The 22,557-nt window shown below is 43.3% G+C and overlaps 1 protein-coding gene across 1 annotated transcript; it reads right to left on the bottom strand.

The window, feature by feature from the left end:
• Positions 1–1,943: 1,943 nt before the first annotated feature.
• Positions 1,944–20,668, bottom strand: LOC130188409 (myosin phosphatase Rho-interacting protein-like). Its single transcript, XM_056406768.1, is given in 23 exon segments — positions 1,944–2,267; positions 2,347–2,433; positions 3,026–3,127; positions 3,213–3,372; positions 3,451–3,568; positions 3,890–4,037; positions 4,113–6,110; positions 6,184–6,276; positions 7,637–8,111; positions 9,094–9,203; positions 9,278–9,367; positions 9,465–9,533; positions 9,614–9,670; positions 10,328–10,369; positions 10,371–10,457; positions 13,415–13,523; positions 15,195–15,279; positions 17,094–17,265; positions 17,802–17,886; positions 17,974–18,125; positions 18,853–18,918; positions 19,012–19,089; positions 20,404–20,668. Coding segments are annotated over 23 exon segments (4,650 nt in total). The 5' UTR covers positions 20,530–20,668; the 3' UTR covers positions 1,944–2,126.
• Between the last annotated feature and the right edge of the window lie 1,889 nt (positions 20,669–22,557).

Below are 22,557 nucleotides of genomic sequence, written 5' to 3'. Positions count from 1 at the left end.
ATGAAAAATACTAATAATAGTAAGAAAATTATAGAAACATTAAAAAAACTCCATAAAAAAATACCATCAAAAATGTTTTAAAAATAAACATACCTCCATTAACAAAACAACACACACCTCCATTAAAATAAATAAAAAGCATTCCTCCATTTCGTCCACGTCCATCCCGTGACGACAGAGAGGCAGCTGGTGCTCCTTCAACACAGAAATGTGGTTTCTCGCTTCATTCCCTAAATAATAATGCCCCATATGTCTTGGCATGTATATATTGGGAGACAAATAAATAAGATTTGTCATTGATCATTCATATCTTTAAATACTATATTTAGATAGATAGATAGTTACAACCCAGGTCAGAGACTGCACCATGGATGGGAGACCAGACGAGTTAAAAACGAGATATACATTTATTTAAACCAGAACGGGCACTCGGTTGAGCACATACCTTCGCATATCACAAGATTGGGCATTGAATTATGAACGTTTTGGCATTAGTTGCATGCCAATTGGATAGAAATTGACTGTGCTATGGTAAAAAGAAGATTTTGACCTTTTCATGACCTTGACCTTGACCTTTGACCCGATCGATCCCAAAATCTAATCAATGGTGCCCGGATAATAACCAATCATCCCACCAAATTTCATGCGATTCGGTTTAATGCTTTTTTACTTATGCGAATAACACGCATACAAATAAATAAATAAATAAGTAAACGGCGATCAAAACATTACCTTCCACATTTTCAATGCGAAGGTAATAACACAACTAGTTTAAACAAAACAAAAAACGCTTTAGTGGAGCTTCAGGTGTTGCCTCTTTATAGCCTTCAGGCTCAGGTGTGGCTCATCAGCTGATGAACAGCCTGAAAGACAAAGGACAGAGCAAAGAGGACCCCTAGTGGAAGGGAGGGAGATATATATATATATATATACAGTATATATATTTTGGAGGTTATTTTGAAATAATAACTGGTGACCACAGACTGTTTCAGTGCTTAACTTTATTTTCCAGAATTACTTGATGCTCTTCTTCTTCCTCCAGAAAGAGTGCTGAATACTGTCAAAGAGAGCCCGAATATAATAATATTATATATAATGACAGATTTAAAAAATTTATTTCGTGAATAAACTTTGACTCATTGTTTCTAAAATAATATAAACCGTGACCCGAAAGTTCAACCTGGAAAGTGTAGGTTAAATGTGTGAATTTAGTTTAATTAATGCATTTTTTATTTTTAATACTGCAGTTTACAAAAATAAATTACAAGTTAAATGTACCTGCAATATTTTAAGTTTAATTTAAATTATGTAATATAAAAAAAAGAACATTCTTGACCAGTTTAATGACGACACAAACAGCAGATGTTACGAGAGTGACACACAAACACTCACTCTCACACATGCACAGACACACACACAAACATGTCAGATGGAAGTGTTACGATAACGAAATGACTGTACAGATAAGAAATATTTACATAAAACGCAACATTAAGATCGTTTTGGGAAAAACATCTACTAAAAATAACTTGCAGTTTCACAGGGAACAATAACTGTAAATGATCACATTAATTAATTTGGTTTTAAATGTTTATTTATACATATATATATAAATAATATAATAAGATATTTATTTAGATATATATAAATAATATATATGTGTGTTTATTTATATATATATATAGTATGATAATAATATATAATATTTTTTTATATATATATATAAATGTTTTATATATTTATATATAAATAATAATATAATTTATATATATATATATAAATAATACAATAATTTATTATATTATTTATATATATATACATATATGTATATATAAATAATATAATATATTATTTATATATATGCATATAAATAGCATAATAATAATATAATTATTTATATATATAAATGTGTTCATATATATATAAAATAATAATATTATATCATTTATTTATATATGTATATATACATATAAATGTGTTTATTGATATATATAAAGAAACACATTTAAAACCAAATGAATTAAACCGTATTTTTCAATTACATTTTAGTTTTAAATATATTTCTTGTGGGTGTATAACTACAGGAACAGTTCTCCGCGTTACAGTGAAGTGAAAAAGGGCCATTTTCAGGGCGACGTCTGGTCCAGCGCGCGGTGGGCCAGCCTCAGGTTTCCCCTCAGCTCGTCCGTGTCCCTCTCCAGCTTGGCCCTGGTGATGCTCAGCTCCGTGTACATGCTCTTGCACTTCTTGGTGGCGGTCCTCTTGTCCTGAAACGGGGACGGACGTCACGTTCGCCCCTCCTCTTTGACTTACAGGTGTTACTCAACATCGCGGCGTGACTCTCACCCTGTGAGCCGTCTGCAGGTCGTCCCTCAGAGACGTGATCTCCTGCTTCAGACACTGGAGCTCAGACTCCTTCACTCGCAGCGTGATCTGAGACGACAACAAGTAATCAGCTTCAAATACATGATGTCAAGAATCAGAGAACGTCTTCACTGACGGTTGATGGTGTTCAGGGCGAATATCAAATAGAGTGAAACTGTAGAGGTCAGCGTTTGTCTCTTGTCTTGCAGTAACAACATAATAATAAGGTTAAAACAATTTTTTTTTTAATTACACCTCTTTTTTTTTACATCCAATTAAAAATAATATATAGTAATAATTATTTTTATTATTCTAAAAACAAATAAAATAATAATAATAATGTTTTATAAATTATAGAAAAAAACATCCCTCCATTAAAATAAAAAATAAAAGCATACCTCTGTAAAACATAATAATAATAAAACAATTATTTTTACATTACATAAAAAAGAAATAATAATAATATTAATAATAATTGTAATATTATTTTTTATTTAAAATAAATAATAATAATAATCTTAAAATAATAATAGAAAAATAAAACATACCCCCATTAAAAAAAAAAAAAAAAGCATACCTCCATTAACACTAAAATAAAAGCATACCTCCATTAACATTCAAATAAAAGCACACCTCCGTTAACATTCAAATAAAAGCACACCTCCATTTCATACGCGTCCATCCCCTGACGGAGGGCCGGCTGCTCCTCCCTCCCCAGAGAACAGAGTCTGGTGATCTCTGCTGCGAGGTGACCGCTCAACTCCTGGAGGACAAACGTCTCATTTTAAAGACACCATCCACAGAGAGTCATAACACGCCCATCGTGACGTATGTGCCGGAGCTCTCGCCTGGTTCCTGCTCCTCAGGTCCTGGTTCTCCTGCTGGCACTGACATAAGGCCTTCCTCTCGGCGTCCAGGGCCTGGACCAGGTGTCCGTTCTCCAGGCACTTCAGACAGAACTGCTGCGACAGAACCTCGAGCTCCCGCCGGAACGACGCCGACTCCTCCCTGAAGCACAAGCACGGACACGGTGAACCCCCACGAGACGCCCGGGTGGTACGGCCCGCTCGGACAAACGGGTGCTACCTGTGCTGCCTGTGGACGTTCTCCAGGTGCTCGTCTCCTGAGCCGCTCTGAGGCCGACTCCTCCTCTGCACCTCCTGCTCCAGCTCCAGCCGGTGAGCGTTACTGATGGCCTGGAGCGCTGGAAGAAGATGGAACGAGATCATTGAGGGTCACGAGACTTTAATGAACTAAATACATGACGATGTAAATTCTTCTTTGGGCCACACATTTGGGGAAAAACACAGATCCGATCACAAAGAAAACATTTGAGGCTTTAAGAGGAAGAAGCAGATCACGAGGGCTAAAGCTGAAGGCAGATTTTCAAAATAAAACAATTTGTGTGCGAATATCCGCAACGCCGTGTGAGAGGAGGACACAGATCACGAGGGTCACAGCTGGAGGCAACTCAGGACTTTTATTCTTCCTTAGAGGCAGATTTTCAAAATAAGTGTCTGCTCACCGGTTGCGGTCGCGGCGCTCTCCTCCTCCAGCAGTGCGTCTCTTTCCACCAGGAGGCGCTCCACCTCCTGTTGGTGTCGACGCTGCAGTTCCTCCACCACCTTCAGGTGAGACTCCTCCATGGAGGCGAAGCCGCGCTCACACGTAGCCTGCAGACATATTTATATTTATATATATACACACATGTATTTATGAAAAATGACGTCCTGTGACGGAGGACTTACCTTCAGCTTCTCCATCTCCGCCTCGTGTTGCCTCTGAACTGAACTCATGTTCCCATCCAGCTCTCCTTTCATCTCCTCCAGCTCCTCCACTCTTCTTCTCAGGGCTGAAACTTGCTCCGCCTCCTCTCCCGAAGGCTCCGCCTCCTCTCGGGACGCATCGCTTTCCTCCGTGTTTCCATCCGCCGTCTCCTGGAGCCCCGACTCGCCTCCAGGTGGGGTTTCCAGGCTCTCGACCTCCTCCTCTTCTTCCTCCTCGATTTCATCTGCGACCTCTAACTTCACGCCCGTGACCTCTGGCTGATCTTCCCCTGTCTGGCTACACCTGCTCGTCTTATCGCCCGCCGCCGCCCGCTGCTCCGCCTCCAGGGTGGTCAGTCTTGCTCTCAGCTCCCGGTTCTCCTCCGTCAAGGCGACGCAGCTGCTGCAGACCACAGAAGAAGAAGCGAGCGGCGCTTCCTGTTTGGTTTCCTCCAGCCTCCTCTGGTATTTCCCCTGCAGCCGGCTCAGCCGGCGGCAGAGCAGCGCCTCCGTCGCCGCCGAGTGAACGAAGCCGGACCGGGGCCGCCGGTCGGGGAGCCGGTCGGCCCACGCCGGGTGGAGGCCGCCGACGGAGGAGGCGAGGTGCTTCAGCAGAGAGAGCTTCACCCGCGTGGCGCTTATAAAATACTCCATCTCATACGGCCGGCGCTCCGAGTCCAGCATCCCGCCGTCCTCGTCGGTTTCCGCCTCGCTCGCGATCCTCCGGATGAGGTCCGGTTCCTCCAGACCTCCGTCGGCGGAGCTCTCGGAGAAGAGGCGGTGCCCGAGAAGCAGCAGCTGCACCTCCGCCGTCATGCGCTCCGTCACCTCGACGAGGAGCTCGTCCTCCGGCTTCTCCTCGCCGAGCTCGGACCGATCGACCTTCAGCTTCAGGAAGCCCCAAAACTCTTCCTCCCACCTCAGCTGGCTCTCCACGGTGGGCGTCTCCTCCTCCTCCTCCTCCTTTCCAAAATCAAACGTGTCCATCGCCTCCAGTATCTTCTCCAGCGCTCGCAGCCTCAGGACCATCCCGTCTATCACCTGCCGGATCTTTTCCTCCCCAGAACCATCGTCTCTCTCTCCATCTCGACGCCTCTCCTCCTCCAGCTCCTCCCTCAGCCTCCCGAGGTCGGCCTCCGCCTCCCGGCGGGCTCGCTCCGATTGGCCGAGCTTCCCCTCCAGCTCCGTCAGCTTGGCCTCGGTGGCCTCGAAGCAGCGCAGCAGGTACCCCTTGTTCTCCGCCTCCGCCTCCCTCAGGCTCTCCTCCAGGGAGGCGATCGTGCTCTGGGCCTCCGTCAGCTGCCGGTCTCTGGAGCTCAGCTCGCCCTCCAGGTCCTCCACCCTCGTCCGCGCCAGCTGCTCCACCTCCGGGAGGTGACGGGGTTCGGCGTACCGGCCGCCGAGCTCCGCCTTCAGCCTCTCGATCTCGCGGTCCGCCTCCGTCAGCTGGTTGAGCATCTCCTGGTTGCGTTGGTTGAGAGCCTCGTTCCGGCCCGCGAGCAGCTCCACCTCGCGGGAGAGCCGCGCCGCCGTCGCCCCGTCGGGGCGGAGAAGAAGCTCGGCGAGCGAGTCGTCGTCCTCCGAAGGCGTCCCCGGGATCAAAGAGCCGAAGTCGCCGCCATTTATTCGTGTTCCCGAGCTGAGAAGCCGCTGGCGGCCGCCTCCGTCCGGCTGGATCTGGTTCAAACCTCCGGTCGGTGCGTCGCTCTGAGGAAACAGGAGCTGCTTCTCTGGCGCCGGCGGTGACGACGATGAAGATAATAAAGGCGCGTTTTCCGTCTCCAGCGCCCGGAAGTCGCCCTCGGCGTCCTGCAGCCAGATGCTCGGCGTCTGCGGCGTCGACTCGAGGCCGGGCGGCGGCTCCTGCGCGGCGTTGATGCGGTTCTGCCGCTCTAAAAGCTCTCGGGTTCCGTCGCCCCCCGCCACGTCCTCCGGGGTCAGAGCGCCGCTGTTCTCGTCGGCTTCGGGCGGCTCGTCCGGCTGAGGAAGACAACGGAGAGAAGCGTCAGCCACCGCGCGGGAATAAAAGATGGAGGAAGGCGGAGCGGCGGACCTGCAGCGGGTAGAATCCCGCCGTCCTCAGCTGAGCCTCCATCTCCAGGCGGTGGCGCTCCGACTCGGCCAGCTGGGCCTTCAGCTCCTCCACCTTCAACACAACGTCATGGACATCAGCTTCTCACATTCTGATAACCAATCACACGTTGAGAATGAAGTCAGTAGGATTCATCCAAATGTATTTATCTGACATATATTTATATATATAAATATATAAATATATTTATATATATAAATATATATACACATATATTTATTAGGGCTGTCAGCGTTAACGCGTTAATCTATGCGATTAATTTGGCCGCGTTAACGCACTAAAATATTTTAACGCAATTAACGCACTTTTTTATTTCTTTTTATTTTTTATTTTTTTTTAAACCGCGGCAGTACGGTTTGACACTTTCCGTTTTTAAAACAATTATTTCTCCGCGAAAATAAGGAGCAGAAATCAGTTTAACTCGTGGATGAATCAGTCGGGTTTCCTCCTGCTCCTCCTTCCTCCAGCACCTGAGGAACAGAGGGGCGGAGGGGGGGAGGACGTAGCGGGGAGAGCCGACACACGTCCTCACACACACAGACGGAGGAGGGGCGGACGTCGGGGGACGGGGCGGAAAAGAACGCGACATACCTAAACCTTCACCGTGATTGGTCAATCCGTTTGTCTGTCAACATTTTGGGAAAAAAACAACCAATGAACACTCAGTAAATCACAAAGGACCTCCCACCTCACAGGTTAGGCTCATTAGCAGCCTGTCAGTCAGAGAACCAGAGGACACGGCGCGAGGACAATGAGCCTTATTTCAGAGCTGAGATTGTTCTGGAATGTTTGATGTATAACACGTGGGGGTGTGTCACATGCAAAAGACTTTAAAAGGTGAATTTAATTTATTTTGTAAAATGTATAAACCCCATGCCTCCAGAGGGTTAACGTGACATATTTGAATGTCAGTCAGTTACCAAGGCCACTGGTTCTGCTGCTGTTCAATGTTAAAGATGACAGGACCAATGGGGTCTCAATATACTTCTTTTTTTTTACTAATCTGATGTTTCACTGAAGAAACAATTTATCATCCACGATATTAAATACCTCTTGGCACTGTATGTAGGCGCCTCTTTGAAAACACAGCTCTGTGTGAAGTTTTGTCTTTAAAAACTTTTTAGCGCGATTTATCGTGATTAGTGTCATAATTTCAAAATGTGCGATTAATTAGTTAAATTTTTTTAATCGATTGACAGCCCTAATATTTATACATGTATATAACTATATTTATATAGATACATATATTTATGTATCTATATATTTAAATAGATATATATATAAATATATATATATATTTATACATATATTTATATATATATATATATATATGTTTGTATATTCAAAGCGTCTCAGTCTGAGTCTGTCATCATATTCTATGGCGTTATAAACTAGTTGACTCCATGGTCCTCACCCCGGTCCTGTAGCCGTCCAGCAGCTTCTCCGCCTCCTCCGCCTCGTTGCCGTTGGCGACCAGCGCCACGTTCCTCTCCATCCTGAACGCCGTCTTCTCCACCTGCCTCCAGCACTCCTCGATCTCTTCGTCCACCTCCTGTTGGGTTTTGGGACTCGGCGCTCCGACGCCGTGCGCCGCCTCCCAGCCCAGAGGGGAGCCCAGCATGCTCTCGTACCTCCTCCTCCGGTCCTCCCTCCTCTTCCTCCTCTCCAGCTCGCCGACCTCCAGCAGCGAGCAGGGGGCTCGGGTCCTCTGGGGGTCCGGGGGGGCGGCGCCGCGTTGGCTCTGCGGCCGGAACTCGGCCCAGTCGAAGGTTCTGTAGCGGCCCTCCCGCCGACGCTCCATCACGCTCCGGCGTCTGGGGAGAAGGTCGCCGGCCGAGTCCCGGGTCACGTCTGGTTTGGGGAGAGCTTCGGGGGGGAGGCCGGGGAGACTGGGTGGAGGTCAGGGAGGAAACGTGGAGAAATTAATTTGTTGTATAATCGTAAAAAAATTAATAAAATTGCAAGTAATTGAAAAGAATGTGACAATTTTCTACTTTTCACTGAATAAATTAAATATATTCAGGTTTTGTACAAGTTATTTAAAGATTTCTTTCGAATGAATTTGTTCCCAATATTTTCTAAATAAACTTTTGTTATTGTTTTTCTTCTCTCCAATTAATATCCTCTCACGACCTCTCAGATATCGCTGGCGACCCCTTGGAGGGGCCCGGCCCCTTAGGTTGAGAACCACGGGACTATAAACATCGACGCTTTAGTATGGAGCTCATAATAAAATACATATGTCACGGGAGACGTTTGACTTTTTCTTGCAATACTTTCGGTAAATACAATACTTGATAATACTTTTGTACGTTAGAATCTGAATGATTTGTAATGAAGTATTTCTACATGTTATCTATATACTACAAGATCTCAGTACTTTTTCCTTAAATGGCTTTAAACATGCCAATTTATTTAAATTTTCATAATGTTTACATTAATTTAGGTTCAATTAAACATATAGTAAAGACTTTCTATTGATTTTAAAGCTAATAACTACTTCAATATTTCACATTTCATCATGAGTATTAATATTAATATTTACCTGGCCACGTCCGGGGTCTCAGTATTAATATTAATATTTACTTGGCTACGTCCGGGGTCTCAGTATTAATATTAATAGTTACCTGGCTACATCCGGGGCCTGAGTATTAATATTCATATTTACCTGGCCATGTCTGGGGCCTGAGTATTAATATTAATAGTTACCTGGCTACATCCGGGCCTGAGTATTAATATTAATAGTTACCTGGCTACATCCGGGCCTGAGTATTAATATTAATATTTACCTGGCTACATTCAGGGTCTCAGTATTAATATTAATATTTACCTGGCTATATCCGGGGTCTCAGTATTAATATAAGTATTTACCTGGCCACGTCCGGGGCCTTGGCTGGACGCACGTTCTTCATGAGCGCCTGGATCCAGTTCCGTCGTATGCCTGACGTCATGGCCGACAGCGTGAACACTCCCTTCGGGGTCTGAGAGGACGTTTGGCTTTATTAATATCATAAAGAAGATAAGCGTTTGTTCAGAGCGGCGGCGTGGGCCTCACGTGGATCTGGAAGCCGTAGTTCCTCTGCACCAGGTACTCAGACACGCTGTAACACCTCGTCAGGTCGATTTCTCCATTGAGATCTGACGCCTGAAGAAAGGAGAGAATTATATTTGGAGATTATGAATGAAAGTATTCTTATTTGTCCGTTGTCTATAAATAATATAATATCATAATATCCTCATACCTCCTCGGCTACTGAGTCCTTGTAGCACCTCAGACTGTCCATGGACAACACGAACCAGTACTTCTTCCACTGGGGAAACAAATAAACATCAAGCAAGAAGTTATGAACTAAATGTTTATAAATCATTTTAATAAAGTAAAATATTATACCTGCTCATTTTCATCCAGTTTGACCATCCAGCCTTTTTTGAAGTTTAATAAATCTGGCTGTAAAGAAAACAGAGTGTGTAAGTATTAGAAAGGTTCATGTGTGTTGTGGTACTTCTGTATTCATGTTAAATGTGTTTATTGAGAACTAAATGTGAACGTTATGTTTGTAACTAGAAACATATTTATCATGTTTCTGATTGTAGTTAATATTCATCATTTAAGTTAAAGTTTGAGAAAAGTGATTTACTTCAGCGCGATGTCTAAGTATTCTCGGCTCCCTAATATAATACATCATAAATATTTAACTTTTTATCAAACTAAATGTTTTTCAAAGTGACTATTTTCCCTATTTTCTACAAATCAAATAATAAATCGATTAATGGAGAAAATAATCTGCAGATTATTCCATAATGAGAATAATCGAGAGTTAATAGTTTAAAATGAAAATCCTGCTTTATGACACATGAATGATAATCTAATGATTAAATATATATTATATTAGCTACAGTATTTCGTTTTCAGTGTGGTATTGTTACTTTTAATAAAGTAAAAGGATGTGAATACAGAGTTGGTGGGTTCCCTGACACACTGAGTGTGTAAGGAGCGGCCCGGCCACTAGGGGGCGCCATCGGGGCGGCCATGTTTTACGGTTCCCTTTCCTCTGCGGCCACATTGAGTTGGTTTGAAAGAACCAGATCGGTGTCGTGGGCTCACCGTCATCACGGTGTCAGTCGTCCTGCGGTCCAGAGACTTGGCTCTCCTCTGGGCCGGGGGGGTCAGGGGGGTCGGGGGACCCGGGGGGCCGGGGGGGCCCGGGGGTCCGGTGAGCCGCTGCACTCGGCTTCTGGGGAGGAAAATACATCTGAAGACCTGAAGTGTTCTCTGACTGGGACGGTGCAGTGTGTGTGTGTGTGTCTCTGTGTGTGTGTGTATGTGTGTCTGTGTGTGTATGCGTTTCTCTTTGTGTATGTCTCTGTGTGTGTGTGTGTGTGTGTGTGTGTGTGTGTACATTCCATCCAGCAGAGTAACTGATCCTCTGGTCCTTGGCAGTCCTCAGCTGAAGGATTAGTCTGCAGCACCGCGGGGAGCCGACAGCTTTTCTCCTCCTCTGTTAAACTCTCCCTCTCTCTCTCTCCCTCCCTCTCCCTCTCTCCCTCTCCCTCTCTCCCTCTCTCTCCCTCAGCCACTCACGAGTGAAAGGTTTTTGGACGCTGCATTTTTATCTCTTGATTTTTGTTTATAAAAATAAACGACGTCCGGAGACGAGCGAGATGCTTACGATCTCCATCACATCAAACCACGGCCTGTTTATTGTTTTTGTTTACTTGAAAAGATCCATTCTTCCATCTTATATAGAATAGAATATACACTTTTAATAATCACTTTGACTGTGTGTGTGTGTGTGTGTGTGGGGGGGGGGGGTTACAGAACATTCTTTGTGTTTTTCTCCTCCTGGCATTTACATTGAAAACGATCCAAGGACACACGGAGGAACTTCCTCTTCTTCCTCTTCTTCTTGCTCTTCTTGTTCTTCTTGTTCTTCTTGGCTGACCGCTGCAGACAGAGCCTGTCCTCTGTTTGGTGAAGAAGCCTCCCGAAGCTGGAGGGGGGTGGAGGAGGAAGAGGAGGAAGAGGAGCCTCAATGAACTCCGGCTCTCTTGACCTTCTCCCGGCTACCAAAACAAGCGCTCCCAGAGACACATGAATCCTCACGTGGGAGGAAATGTGCCGCCGAGTGTATTTAAAGGTCAAATCCTCCGGAATGAGCTCCTCCGTTTAATCAAAGCTTATCGGCGGCGCCCATCTGGGTCCAAATAAATGTTCTGCGAATGTTTCCTACGTCATCAGAGCTCGGGAGAACTTCTGTCCTCGTGTGTTTAGGTCGGCAGCGAAGCTCCAACCCCTCGGTGATCCTGGAGAACTGCCGTCACAAACCAATGAGGGTCTTTAATAGTGTGGGAGAATCCATCTCGGTGGGCCTGCGGGGGTGTTTGTGTCACGGTTCAGGTGTGTGTGTGACGAGGCGTTAAAGGGTTAACGTTCAGAGCTTCATGATGGAGATGCTTTCAGCCGGCTCCCATGAGAGTTTGATTGACAGGCGGTTTCCACCAATCAGACGCCAAGCAGCTCTTTTAAAGTCTTCCGGCCAGGGAATGAGGTCAAAGGTCATCCTTCTTTCCGTGGTAATCTTACAGCGCCGTGTTTTTGTACCTTCACGTGCTGACGGACGCCCGTTGACGTGTCCTCGCCTCCTTAATCACTAGGGCCTAGCCCGGTGACTAGCGGCCACAAACAGATGTGCACTGGTGTGTGTGTGTGTGTGTGTGTGTGTGTGAGCTCATCGGGTTCAGTCAACACGGACCGGGTCATGTGACTCCTTCAGGCTCTCATAAAGACTCCGTGAGAGTTGCCGACGTGACGCCGAGTCTTGTTCCTTCACAGCTGAGGAATCCAGAGGAAAAAGAGAGGGAAGAGGAAAGAAGGAAAGAGGGAAGAAGGGAAGAGGGAAGAAGCCTTCGAGGCATCCAAACCGGTTCTGTTCGCAAACAACATGCAGCACCGAGTGAGTCACCGCCTCACTCCCACCTGCTGACACATGCAGCCCCACACACACACGCACACGCGCACACGCACACACACGCGCACACGCACACGCACACGCACAAGCTTTGACACGGCGGGGTCGGCTCGTCCACACGTCTCCAAACTCTCGCCACCTCCGTCCTCCTCGCCGCTTCAACTTGAGCCGAGTAGTTACCTTAGAGCGACGCCCACATATGGCCACGCCCACACATATAACCATGCCCCATATATAGCCACGCCCACAGATAGCCACGCCCCACATATAGCCACGCCCCACAGAGAGTCACGCCCACAGATAGCGTCGACGTTCAAAGTGACGTCGCTCTGCCGAGGAACACCTGGCGTGTGGATCGTGTTCAGACCGGTCCTGGGATCTGATCCTGAGATTAATCAGATTATTTATTTAAATGTGAAATGTTGGAGAACGACCAGAGTCTGGACGTGAGTTCTTCATCGTGAAATATTATATTATTCATGTTCCTACGCAATGCTACGAGAACACAATTCACCAGCGGGAATTCTTCTTCTTTTTCTCCTTCTTTTTTTAATCTTTCTTTCTCCTTCTTCTTCTTCTTTTCCTTATTCTCCTCCTTCTTCTTTCTCCTTCTCCTTCTTCCTTCTCCTTCGCCAGTAACCCCTCCATCTCAAACACAGACACCTGGACCTCTTCTTCTTCTGCCGCCTCGTCTTTCCACCGGACCCCGAGCCGTGAGCTGGTGGAACTTCTCCTTCAATCCTTCAACTCTGAATTAAACCTGTTTGTGTTTTTCACTGCGATGACAAAAATGTTCCAAACGTGCAGAAACTTGCCAAAACGATCCGGCGGGGCGATTGTAAAGTGTCGGTCGTATGTAGTCGAACAGAACACGCCTCCGCGGTGAGTAACCGTGGAGGTATTTTTGGGAGGAGACCCCGTTTAAACCGCTTGTGTCCAAATTTGGTGATTTTTGTTTTTATCACAAAGGAGAAGGAGATCTTTTATGGGTCTTTAAGAGAAACTACACTTACGGTATTTATAGAGCGGACCGTTCTCACGACTTCGAGAACGCAAAACCTCCAGGAGGCTTTTCTCCACGCCTGCATCCGAAGACCCAAGAAAAACGCTGACGTGATGAATAAAGTATCTATCTAAATAGTTTGGGATTATATAACATATATATCTATAGATATATATGTATATAAGGTGTACTGTGGTACTCAACGTGTGCTTGTGGTTACCTCTCTCTTGTTGCTGCGGGTTTCGCTCCGGCCCGTCCTGGAAACAGCTGTTCCTCCTTCCTGCTCTTTCTCGGTGGCCTCAACTCCCAGAATCCTCTCTGTTGGGCTGCTGTTGGGAGACATGAACAGTTGTGAGTTGCTTCCCTGACCTCGATAACACTTCTCCATAACTTTTCCATCACTTTTCCACAACTTCTTCATAACTTTTCCATGACTTTTCGATAACTTTTCCATGACTTTTCTATAAGTTTGCTATAACTTTTCCATGACTTTTCGATAACTTTTCCATGACTTTTCTATAAGTTTGATATAACTTTTCCATGACTTTTCCACAACTTCTCCAGAACTTTTCTATAACTTTTCTATAACTTTTCCATGACTTTTCTATAAGTTTGATATAACTTTTCCTTGACTTTTCTATACGTTTGATATAACTTTTCCATGACTTTTCCACAACTTCTCCAGAACTTTTCTATAACTTTTCTATGACTTTCCTATGACTTTTCTATAACTTTTCCATGACTTTTCAGAGTGCTGCTGGGGAGTTGATCTCCTGGATCACAGTAACGTTTACATGCTTCTCATTTAAAGGGTTTTGTAAACATGTTGATTTGTTCTCAGTTTAGTTTAGTTTTGACTTTTTGCAGGACATATTTTCTGTTTTGTGGATCGTTTTTTAATCCCATCAACATCCCAAAACAATGTTAAGATCTGAATACAAAAATAAATCGGCTAATCCATCAGATAATCCTGATCATCTTAATCGTCTCATTAATCAAATAAAAATACCGAAACACCCGATTATACCTCATTAGATCAGAACTGGTTTTAATGTGTGATTGTGTGCTCGATGTTCTAGAAGTTCTAGTTATTTTTATGGTGCAGATTTTAGGATGTTTTAATTATGTGTACCTTGAAAAGCGCTGTATACATTTAATGCATTATTATTAATAAATGTGAGGATTTATAAAAATTTATTTCTTGGATAAAGATTTTAAATGAACTTTTAATAAATGTTTTCCCTTAAAAATAAATAAATGTAATGCTATTAATATGACTACATAATATGCATATAAATATCCTGCTAACATTTGCTAATTAACAACAAAATACAAGGGACAAAAATGTAATAATGTCTAGGTTTTGGGTCATAAATCAAACACGTTGAACTAAAGCGTTGAGAGGAAGAGATCAGCGGTTACTGCGGCCGCAGGGTTTAATGGCCGCCCATCAGAAGGTCGTGTTCACGCTTGTGTTGTGGACTTTAACCAAAGAAAGTGAACTCTCACATGACGAGCCGCGTCCACTTCCTGTGACGGGTCCTGAGAAACATCGCTGCGCAGATCCAATTACACCAGTGTTTGGGAATTTCTGGCCTTATTTGGTGAGGTGGTGAGGGGGGGTGAGGGGGGTCTTTAAGTATTTTGTGTTTCCCAAAAAGGCAGCGAGTGGAGAAAAGAGAGATGTGCTCTCCTCACGTGACCAGCTCACATGCTGGGAGGGATTCTTTGGGCTAAATAAAAAAATGGAGCAGATCTCTAATGGAGGGGTAAGAGCACGAGCCTTTGATCTGGTGTGTGTGTGTGTGTGTGTGTGATGGCTGTTGGGGTTCATACTGGGGGGGGGAGGGGGATGTCATTTGTGCTAATTGCTTGCACATTTCTCCTCCGCCGAGACCCTTCCAGTGACTGTTGCCGACATGATGCATGAGGGAATAAATAAACACAACTTCTATGTAAAAGGTTATTTAGACGCAGTCGACCTCCAGGGGATTTCTAACCTTTTGTCCTGGCTCTGGTCGTCTGACTGGTTTCCACTGGTCACCAGGTCCAAGGGGGCGGAGCTCAGGTAGCTGGATGTGTTGCCTGGAGAGAGACAAAACAACAACAACAACAGAGGGTTTCAGACTGACGGGCTGTAAACAGGATGGATGAACTCATCCTGCCTTAAATCACACGACACTGGGTCCACTGAACGTCTCCCCTCCTCACATCTCACTTCTCAAGTGGTTTGAAGTGTTTTCTGTAAATCATTTACAAACACATGATGAATATAGGAGAAGAAAACAAAACAAAAATGTCACTTTTCTACATTAAAAGCTTTTCAAATGAAGCTTGTAATGACTGTTGTCATTATTTACAGCGACATCACCTTTAATAAAATGTAAAGAATTCTCAAATAAAATCCTCAATTTGAAAGAAAAAGAAATTTAAAAATACTTCATCAAATCAAATGAGTCAGTATTATGTTTAATAAAATCTACTTTCTTTAATAAATACAACAAATTTTTTTTTTTTAGGCTGAACGCCAACGGATTTGAATGGCAATTATTAAATCTACCTTTTTGTCTTTGCATTTTGGTTCTGTTCTTGGAAGACACGACTAGAATACAATTAAACAAATAGTGTCGCGTGACTTTGATCTGCCGCTGCGGCGAAAACAAAAAAATACAAAATCTGTGCGGCGTTCAGATGTAAAGAATCCGCCCGACAACACGGCAGCTACTTCCATCTTAAACATGTCAACAAGCAGGCGGATGGGACTGAAACCAAACAAGCAGCTGAACAACAACACAACACTGAGAATTCTCACTCATTTTAAAGAATAAAACTTCTTCCTGCTGTTTTATTTTAGATGTCGCCATGACATCATCACTTCTTAACCGGTTTGAAGTGGCTCCACGACTTCAATCTACGAGTCTGTTGTTGTTGTCTCGAAGGGGAACGTTTGGCTTCTGCTGCAGAGAAAGAGACATCTTAAAGCATCGAGTGCTGGTCCAGGACCCGGTGACAGAACCATGACTCAGCATCTTCCATGAGACCGCCCCCCTGATTGGCTCTCAGGAGGTCCCCCATGGCTCTCATGAAGCAGCCTCTCGGCAGCACACACACAACAATAAAGGTTCTTAAAGGGTTCTTTAAAAGGCTTTGTGGTTCTACGAAGAACCGTCACCTACTGAAGAACCTTTTTTTGGGTTTGAGACACCTCTATAGGTTCTTTGAAGAACTATTTTAGGGAAAGGTTCTTTAAAGAACCCTTGTTTGAAAGGTTCTCTGTGGAACCAGACATGGTGCCTTAAAGAACCATTTTAAGGTTCTTTGAGACACCTTTAGAGGTTCTTTGTGGAACTCTTTAAGGAAATGGTTCTTTAGAGAACCCTGGTTTGAAAGGTTCTTTGTGGAACCAGAAATGGTTCTTCTATGGCGTCACTCTGAAGAACCTTTTTCGGTTCCAGATGGCACCTCCATGTTTCTGTGTGCAGGAGTTTAATCATTTATTATCGGACCTGTCCAGACCTGCAGTCCATCTGAGAGCTGTGATGGATCACGCTTTGCTTTTTATGACACTGGAAGGTTAAAGAAACACACACATCTCACATGTGTGTGTGTGTGTTTTTCTGTTTTTCCGTTTCTTCCTGCTACGGTTCCCATGACTACACGTCAGCGGCGGGTCAACACGCCCGGTTCAACAAGAGTTAAATGAAAAGTATAAACAAGAAGGAGTGTGAGAACATCTGCAGGACGTTAGGACAGCGAGAGAGGGGACAGGAAGTGGCTGTGATTGGCCAACGGCCATAAAAGCCTGGGAATGTGTGTGCGTGTGTGTCTATGTGTGTGTGTGTGTGTCTATGTGTCTATGTGTGTGAGCGTGTGTGCATGTGTTTTTGCTTCTGCTGCACCTGCAGGGGTCTTCTTCTCCAGGCCCCGAGGGTCCGGGTCCAGGACAGTCCACATGGGGGTTTCACCCGGTCCGCTGCTCTGCTGAGGGTCTTCCTGCCAGCCGGACTCCGGAGCGTTCACCGAGGACGGAAAACTCGGATCAGTTGCCGCCATTTTGGCTGGACTTGGTTCCTGATGTTTAGTTAGAAAAACAAACAAAAACATTCATCAACATGTAATATAAATTTATATATATATATATATATATATATAAATATATATAATTTTTTTTTCCAAGTCTGGAAAAGTCCATGAAAAAAATAAAATCAAAAAAGTTTGGGAAAAGTCATTGAAAATGTATATATAAATACATATATATATTTTCCAGACCTGGAAAAAAACATTTTTTTAAATTCCAGGACTTTTCCAGGTTTTCCATGACCGTACGAACCCTGTAAAAGTGAAAGCTCTATATTCTCTAGTGAGGATTTGCTGCTGTATATATTATATGTCTGGGTTATGATGCTAACGGTCTGTCCGGACTGAAATACCTCATGATGCGTTCATGGTGCCCAGAAGATGAACCCTCCGCTTCAATGATCCGAGATGAAATATTAAAGGGGAGGGGTCACCAAAAACATCAGGATTCCTCACGTGAGGACCGTGAGTATCTGTCAGGCTGGTAGTTGGCTTTTGGTTTAGGATTCGATGGACGTGTGCTTCGCTACCTGGTTGGCGACGAGCTCCGCTTTGCGTTTCTTCTTCTGGTTCTGCTGGTTGGCCCGTGGGTAGACGGCGAGCTGCTCGGTCCACCTGGTCGACACAGAGAGGCGAGTCATCGGTCGGAGGGAACCCGTCTTACTCGCCGCTATGGGGACGTCTCCCCCGTTTCACACTGACCCGTTAATGATCTCTTTGTTGTCCCCGCGGATGAATATCTCCTGCTCCGGCGTGACGACGCAGAGCGCGTTCCTCTGGCCCGTCCTGGGCTCGGCGTCCACGACGTCCGTACACAGATTCAGGTTCACGGTCCCCTGGGGCAGCGTGCTCGGCTGGAAGGGGAATTCAATTCAATTCAGTTTATTTGTATAGCCCATTTTCACGAGTTAGAAATTTGTCTCAGAGTGCTTTCCATTCTATACCCATAGACATCCCTGTCCCTGAACCTCACATCGGATCAGGAAAAACTCCCAAATAACCCTTCACGGGGAAAAAAGGGAAGAACCCTCCAGGAGAGCAACAGAGGAGGATCCCTCTCCAGGATGGACAGAACAATAGATGTAATATGACCAGAAGGACAGATTTAGAGTTAAAATACATTCAATGAATATGACAGAGTGTATGAATAGTTCATAGTCGGCATATTCCACGATGGAGACCTCCACGATCCATCAGGCAGATGGAGGTAGAGAGGAGGAGTGGGCGGAGTCTCAGCAGGGCCATGGCCCTGGAATCAGAGCGTCCACGTTGGTTCTGGTGAGCGAGGTGGCTTACCGAGGGCGAGGCTGATCCTCCCATACGCAGATGACCGTGATACACGCAGAGAGGACAGTTTGTGGTGTTGAGTGTGCAGTGAAAGAGATTTGAGGGGATCAGAGAGAGAGAGAGGGGGGGGGGGGGGATGTGTGCATTAGAGGACGAGCTAAGCCCGAATCATCTGCTGTGGTTCTGCACACGACATCTGGCCCAAAGATGGCTGCCGGGTCGATGCAGAGCAGGGTTAACCGAGTGTGTGTGTGTGTGCGTGTGTGTGTTGTGATTCAACGAGCGGCCTCGTACCAGTTCGTCCAGGGCGAAGCTCAGGCTGCCGTCTTCGTACAGGATGAAGAAACGCCGCTGCCATTTCTGACGTCGAGACACAAGCAAAGCAAAAATCACAACGAAGAACTACAAACAAACAAGTGTGTCGCAGCAACAGTTTCATCACGTCCTTCCTACCCTTGACTTCTGCATGGGGTTGTCAAAATCTGTGCCCTCGGGGGCCAAACACAGCCAGCCTCCATACAGGGGTTTGGCCTAAAGTAGAGGAAGGGAAAGGGAAGTCATTAGCAACTGTTTACATTACGAATTCACTCGTTTTTTTACCATCGTTCCTGCTTCTTGAATGTGAGGATTTGATGCTTTTTCTTGGTCTCATGTGACAGTAAATTGAATATCAGCATGCTGGAAACAGTCAAAAGATGCTCCGCCACTTCTTTTTGGAGCAAAGTTGTCACATTATGTGCTGTGTTGGGCAGGTTGAGCAACAGCTCAGGCAAAATTACAGGGAGCAGGGAGCCCAGGAAGGTGGGCAGAGAGTAATAACATATTTTAAACAATGTGAGGCATGCAGGAAGCCCTCGTGACCGTCTTCATGCATCGCCTGCACGTGACAGGCCTGCAGGAACCCCGTTATCAACAGCAGTGGTTTCACATGCTTGGACACTTGCTTCATCAATAACTGAAAGATCATTTGGAACTTTAACTAACTATTTATCATAGTAAAAAAAAAAAAAAATCTGATTCCACAGATAGAAATTCTTTTTTTGTGCTGCTTTTCTTAGATTTTCTTATATAAATTTATCAAAACTAGAAAAGTAAACAAAATTAAAATGTATTAACAGCAAACATAACAAAAGGTTTCACTTCTATGACACATTACAGTTTAGTTTTAGTTGCAAGAATTTTTATTTTTTTACTAATATTAATTTGGGGTGTAAAAACTGCTGATAATTTGTGTACAGTCCCTAACTATCAAAATAGTCATGCATTTTAACGATCAAAAGAGAATATACTGTACAGATAGGAAGCTATTATTTTTATTCTTTTATCTAAAAAGATGAATAAATACGTTTTATTGTTCCTAAAGTGCTTCACAACAACTGAATAAAAGTTAAATTTGACGTTAAAATGAAAAAGCGGCCATTGAATGAGGTAAATAACGTGAAGGAGCGGACAGTGACGTCATATGCCTGTGACTCAAAGTAGTTTTCTGGGCTCAAAAACAGGGATTAGCGGTTTATTTTTTTAATCCACGTTCATAATTCTTAAAGGGTTAAAACCACTTTACTTTGCGTTGAACCACATTCACTGAACGTAAATGTAGTTTAAAGTTAACTGAAGATAACTGACGTCGGCTAACGTTTAGGATACATTAATAAGGAGCAACTGACGTTCACGTAATTTACGTCGAACATGAGTTAACGCGACGTAAAGAAAGGTGTCGTAACTCCCTCCATAACCCGTTTAATACGTCTTTAAAGCGTATCGTTACTTTACGCTTTCATTATTTGACTAACCGTCACGTTGATAATGAACAATAGAAGATAAAAGCGTAAGTTTTAACGTTACCTGCTCCATGCCGTTGTCGGTCAACAGATGCAGCTCGCGCGACTTGAAGCAGTTTTGACATTTACTTTTATTAAAAATGTTGGCTTGGAATTTGTTACAGGGACTCGTGGCCTTCTCCCCCGACATGACTCTCCCGGGGAGTTAATCCCAACACGGCTCTCCCTCCTCCGGTCCTCGGTTTTGGATGGAGCCGTTGAACATCTGTCAAACACTCAAACCGAGAGCCGTTGACTCTCTGACGTCATGGACGCCGAACAACCTCCGGTCAAAACCTACAAAATAAAAGCATCGACATTTTCTTCTTCTTCTGAAACATAAACAATGTTTAAATAAAATGAAACCTACAAAATAAAAACATCAACAAGTTGTATCTTTATTAATTTTTTATTAAATAATAATTGTAAAAAAATATTCAGCTTGATGCAGGACAGAAATAGTAGATAATAATTATTTAAACATATTTAAAATACAACTAAAAACATAGTTTAGAATAGCACTCTAAACAAGGCAAGTATATGGTACCACATACACTATCAAGTATAGTACAGCAGTACACAGAATAACGAAAAATAAAAACGATGTTGTTGATACATTCAGCTGTAAATTAAATGTGTTAAGAAGCGCAAAGTAAATTGATTTGCTTTTATTTATAAATATGCAAGAGGTTAAAATACAATAATATGTATTCTGTGAATCAAACAATTCAGTGTTTTTCTTCATGTTTTTAGTTTAAAAAAAGAAGGTTTTGCTTTATATATTCTTTGGAGAGATTGGGTCGCATTTACTATTTATTTTGAAAGTCACAACCGGAAGTTAATGGATTGCATTATGTCCATCTTGACATTTGATCTCCTCGCCAGAATTTTAAAATGTAACCCATTTGTGCCCAAAGACTACAATAAGTGTGAAAAGGTAAAAAATACAACTTTTATTATTTTATACAACATTAAAAATTCCACTTTTATTAATAATAAACGAATTTGGACAGGCACTAATACTGTTTTTATAAAATGTCTACCATTTTTTATTTTGCATATATGTGCACATCTTTAATACTTGTTATGACTTCGTAGATACCAAGTATTTTACACTCTTTTTAGATTTTTAAGATACAGACATATTCTTATTCCAATATATTTAGTATTCAGGCACCTTTTTATTTATTTATAAAATGCATTAAAATTAGCGGTAAAAAGGTAGGATTTTATATTATTATTTCGAAGTACACACATGCAAATATAGTTATTTTTTAGATAACGCTCAAATACATATTGAAACCTATTGGAACTAATAATGAATTGCTTTTCATGACTTGAAACAGTTCTGTGCAACTTTTATTTATATGGAATACATATTTATATACAAATATACACATCTATAAAAACAATGTTATCCAATTTGTGCTCTCAATTCCAAAGAACATTTCCACAAAGAGGTGAACAGGCTTTTACCTTCTTTTGTTTGTACCAATGCTTCATGACCAAAATAATATTCATACATGCATGTATAAAATGATCAAACTAATATTAAACACTGTTAGAAATGGGGTTAAATATAGTGATGCCGTTTATCACTCTGGCCACCAGAGGGCGATGAACACACATGTTTTCAAACACAACTCATATCTAAAAAATCAACTAACTAACCACAAAAAATTGTAAATAAATACTTTTTTAATATCTGTATCATCCCATAACTGAAGAAATGAATATTCCACATACAAATGGATTCCACACAGACAGGATGACAGTGGAAAAAATCATTTATTCGAGGCATTGGCAGTGCCAAGGATTGTTCAAACTAAAAAGTGTATTTATTTTATTTGTGGCCAACCAAAAAACGTATAAAATACAGAGACTGTTTATTATCAGTTCATATGTTTTACTAGTTACTGTAAAACCAGGTGACCTCAGATCCAAACGTTGGACATATTTGTTTGGGCATTTGTGCACTCCATATTTCATAATAAAGTAATGCTTTAATCTAATACATTATTTCCAACAGATCACAAAAAGAATAAAGCTTTAAAAAAGAAATAAATCAGTTTATCTACAAAACTTAAAAGGTGCATTTCTTGACGTGTGCATTTCGGCATCATTTTCTTAAATGACGCCATAAAGACGGATTTGATTTAGTTATCCTGTACGTTTGACC

Source organism: Pseudoliparis swirei, chromosome 23, assembly GCF_029220125.1.
Source record: "Pseudoliparis swirei isolate HS2019 ecotype Mariana Trench chromosome 23, NWPU_hadal_v1, whole genome shotgun sequence".
Classification (NCBI taxonomy): Eukaryota; Metazoa; Chordata; class Actinopteri; order Perciformes; family Liparidae; genus Pseudoliparis; species Pseudoliparis swirei.
This window is presented reverse-complemented; position numbering and strand designations above follow the sequence as displayed.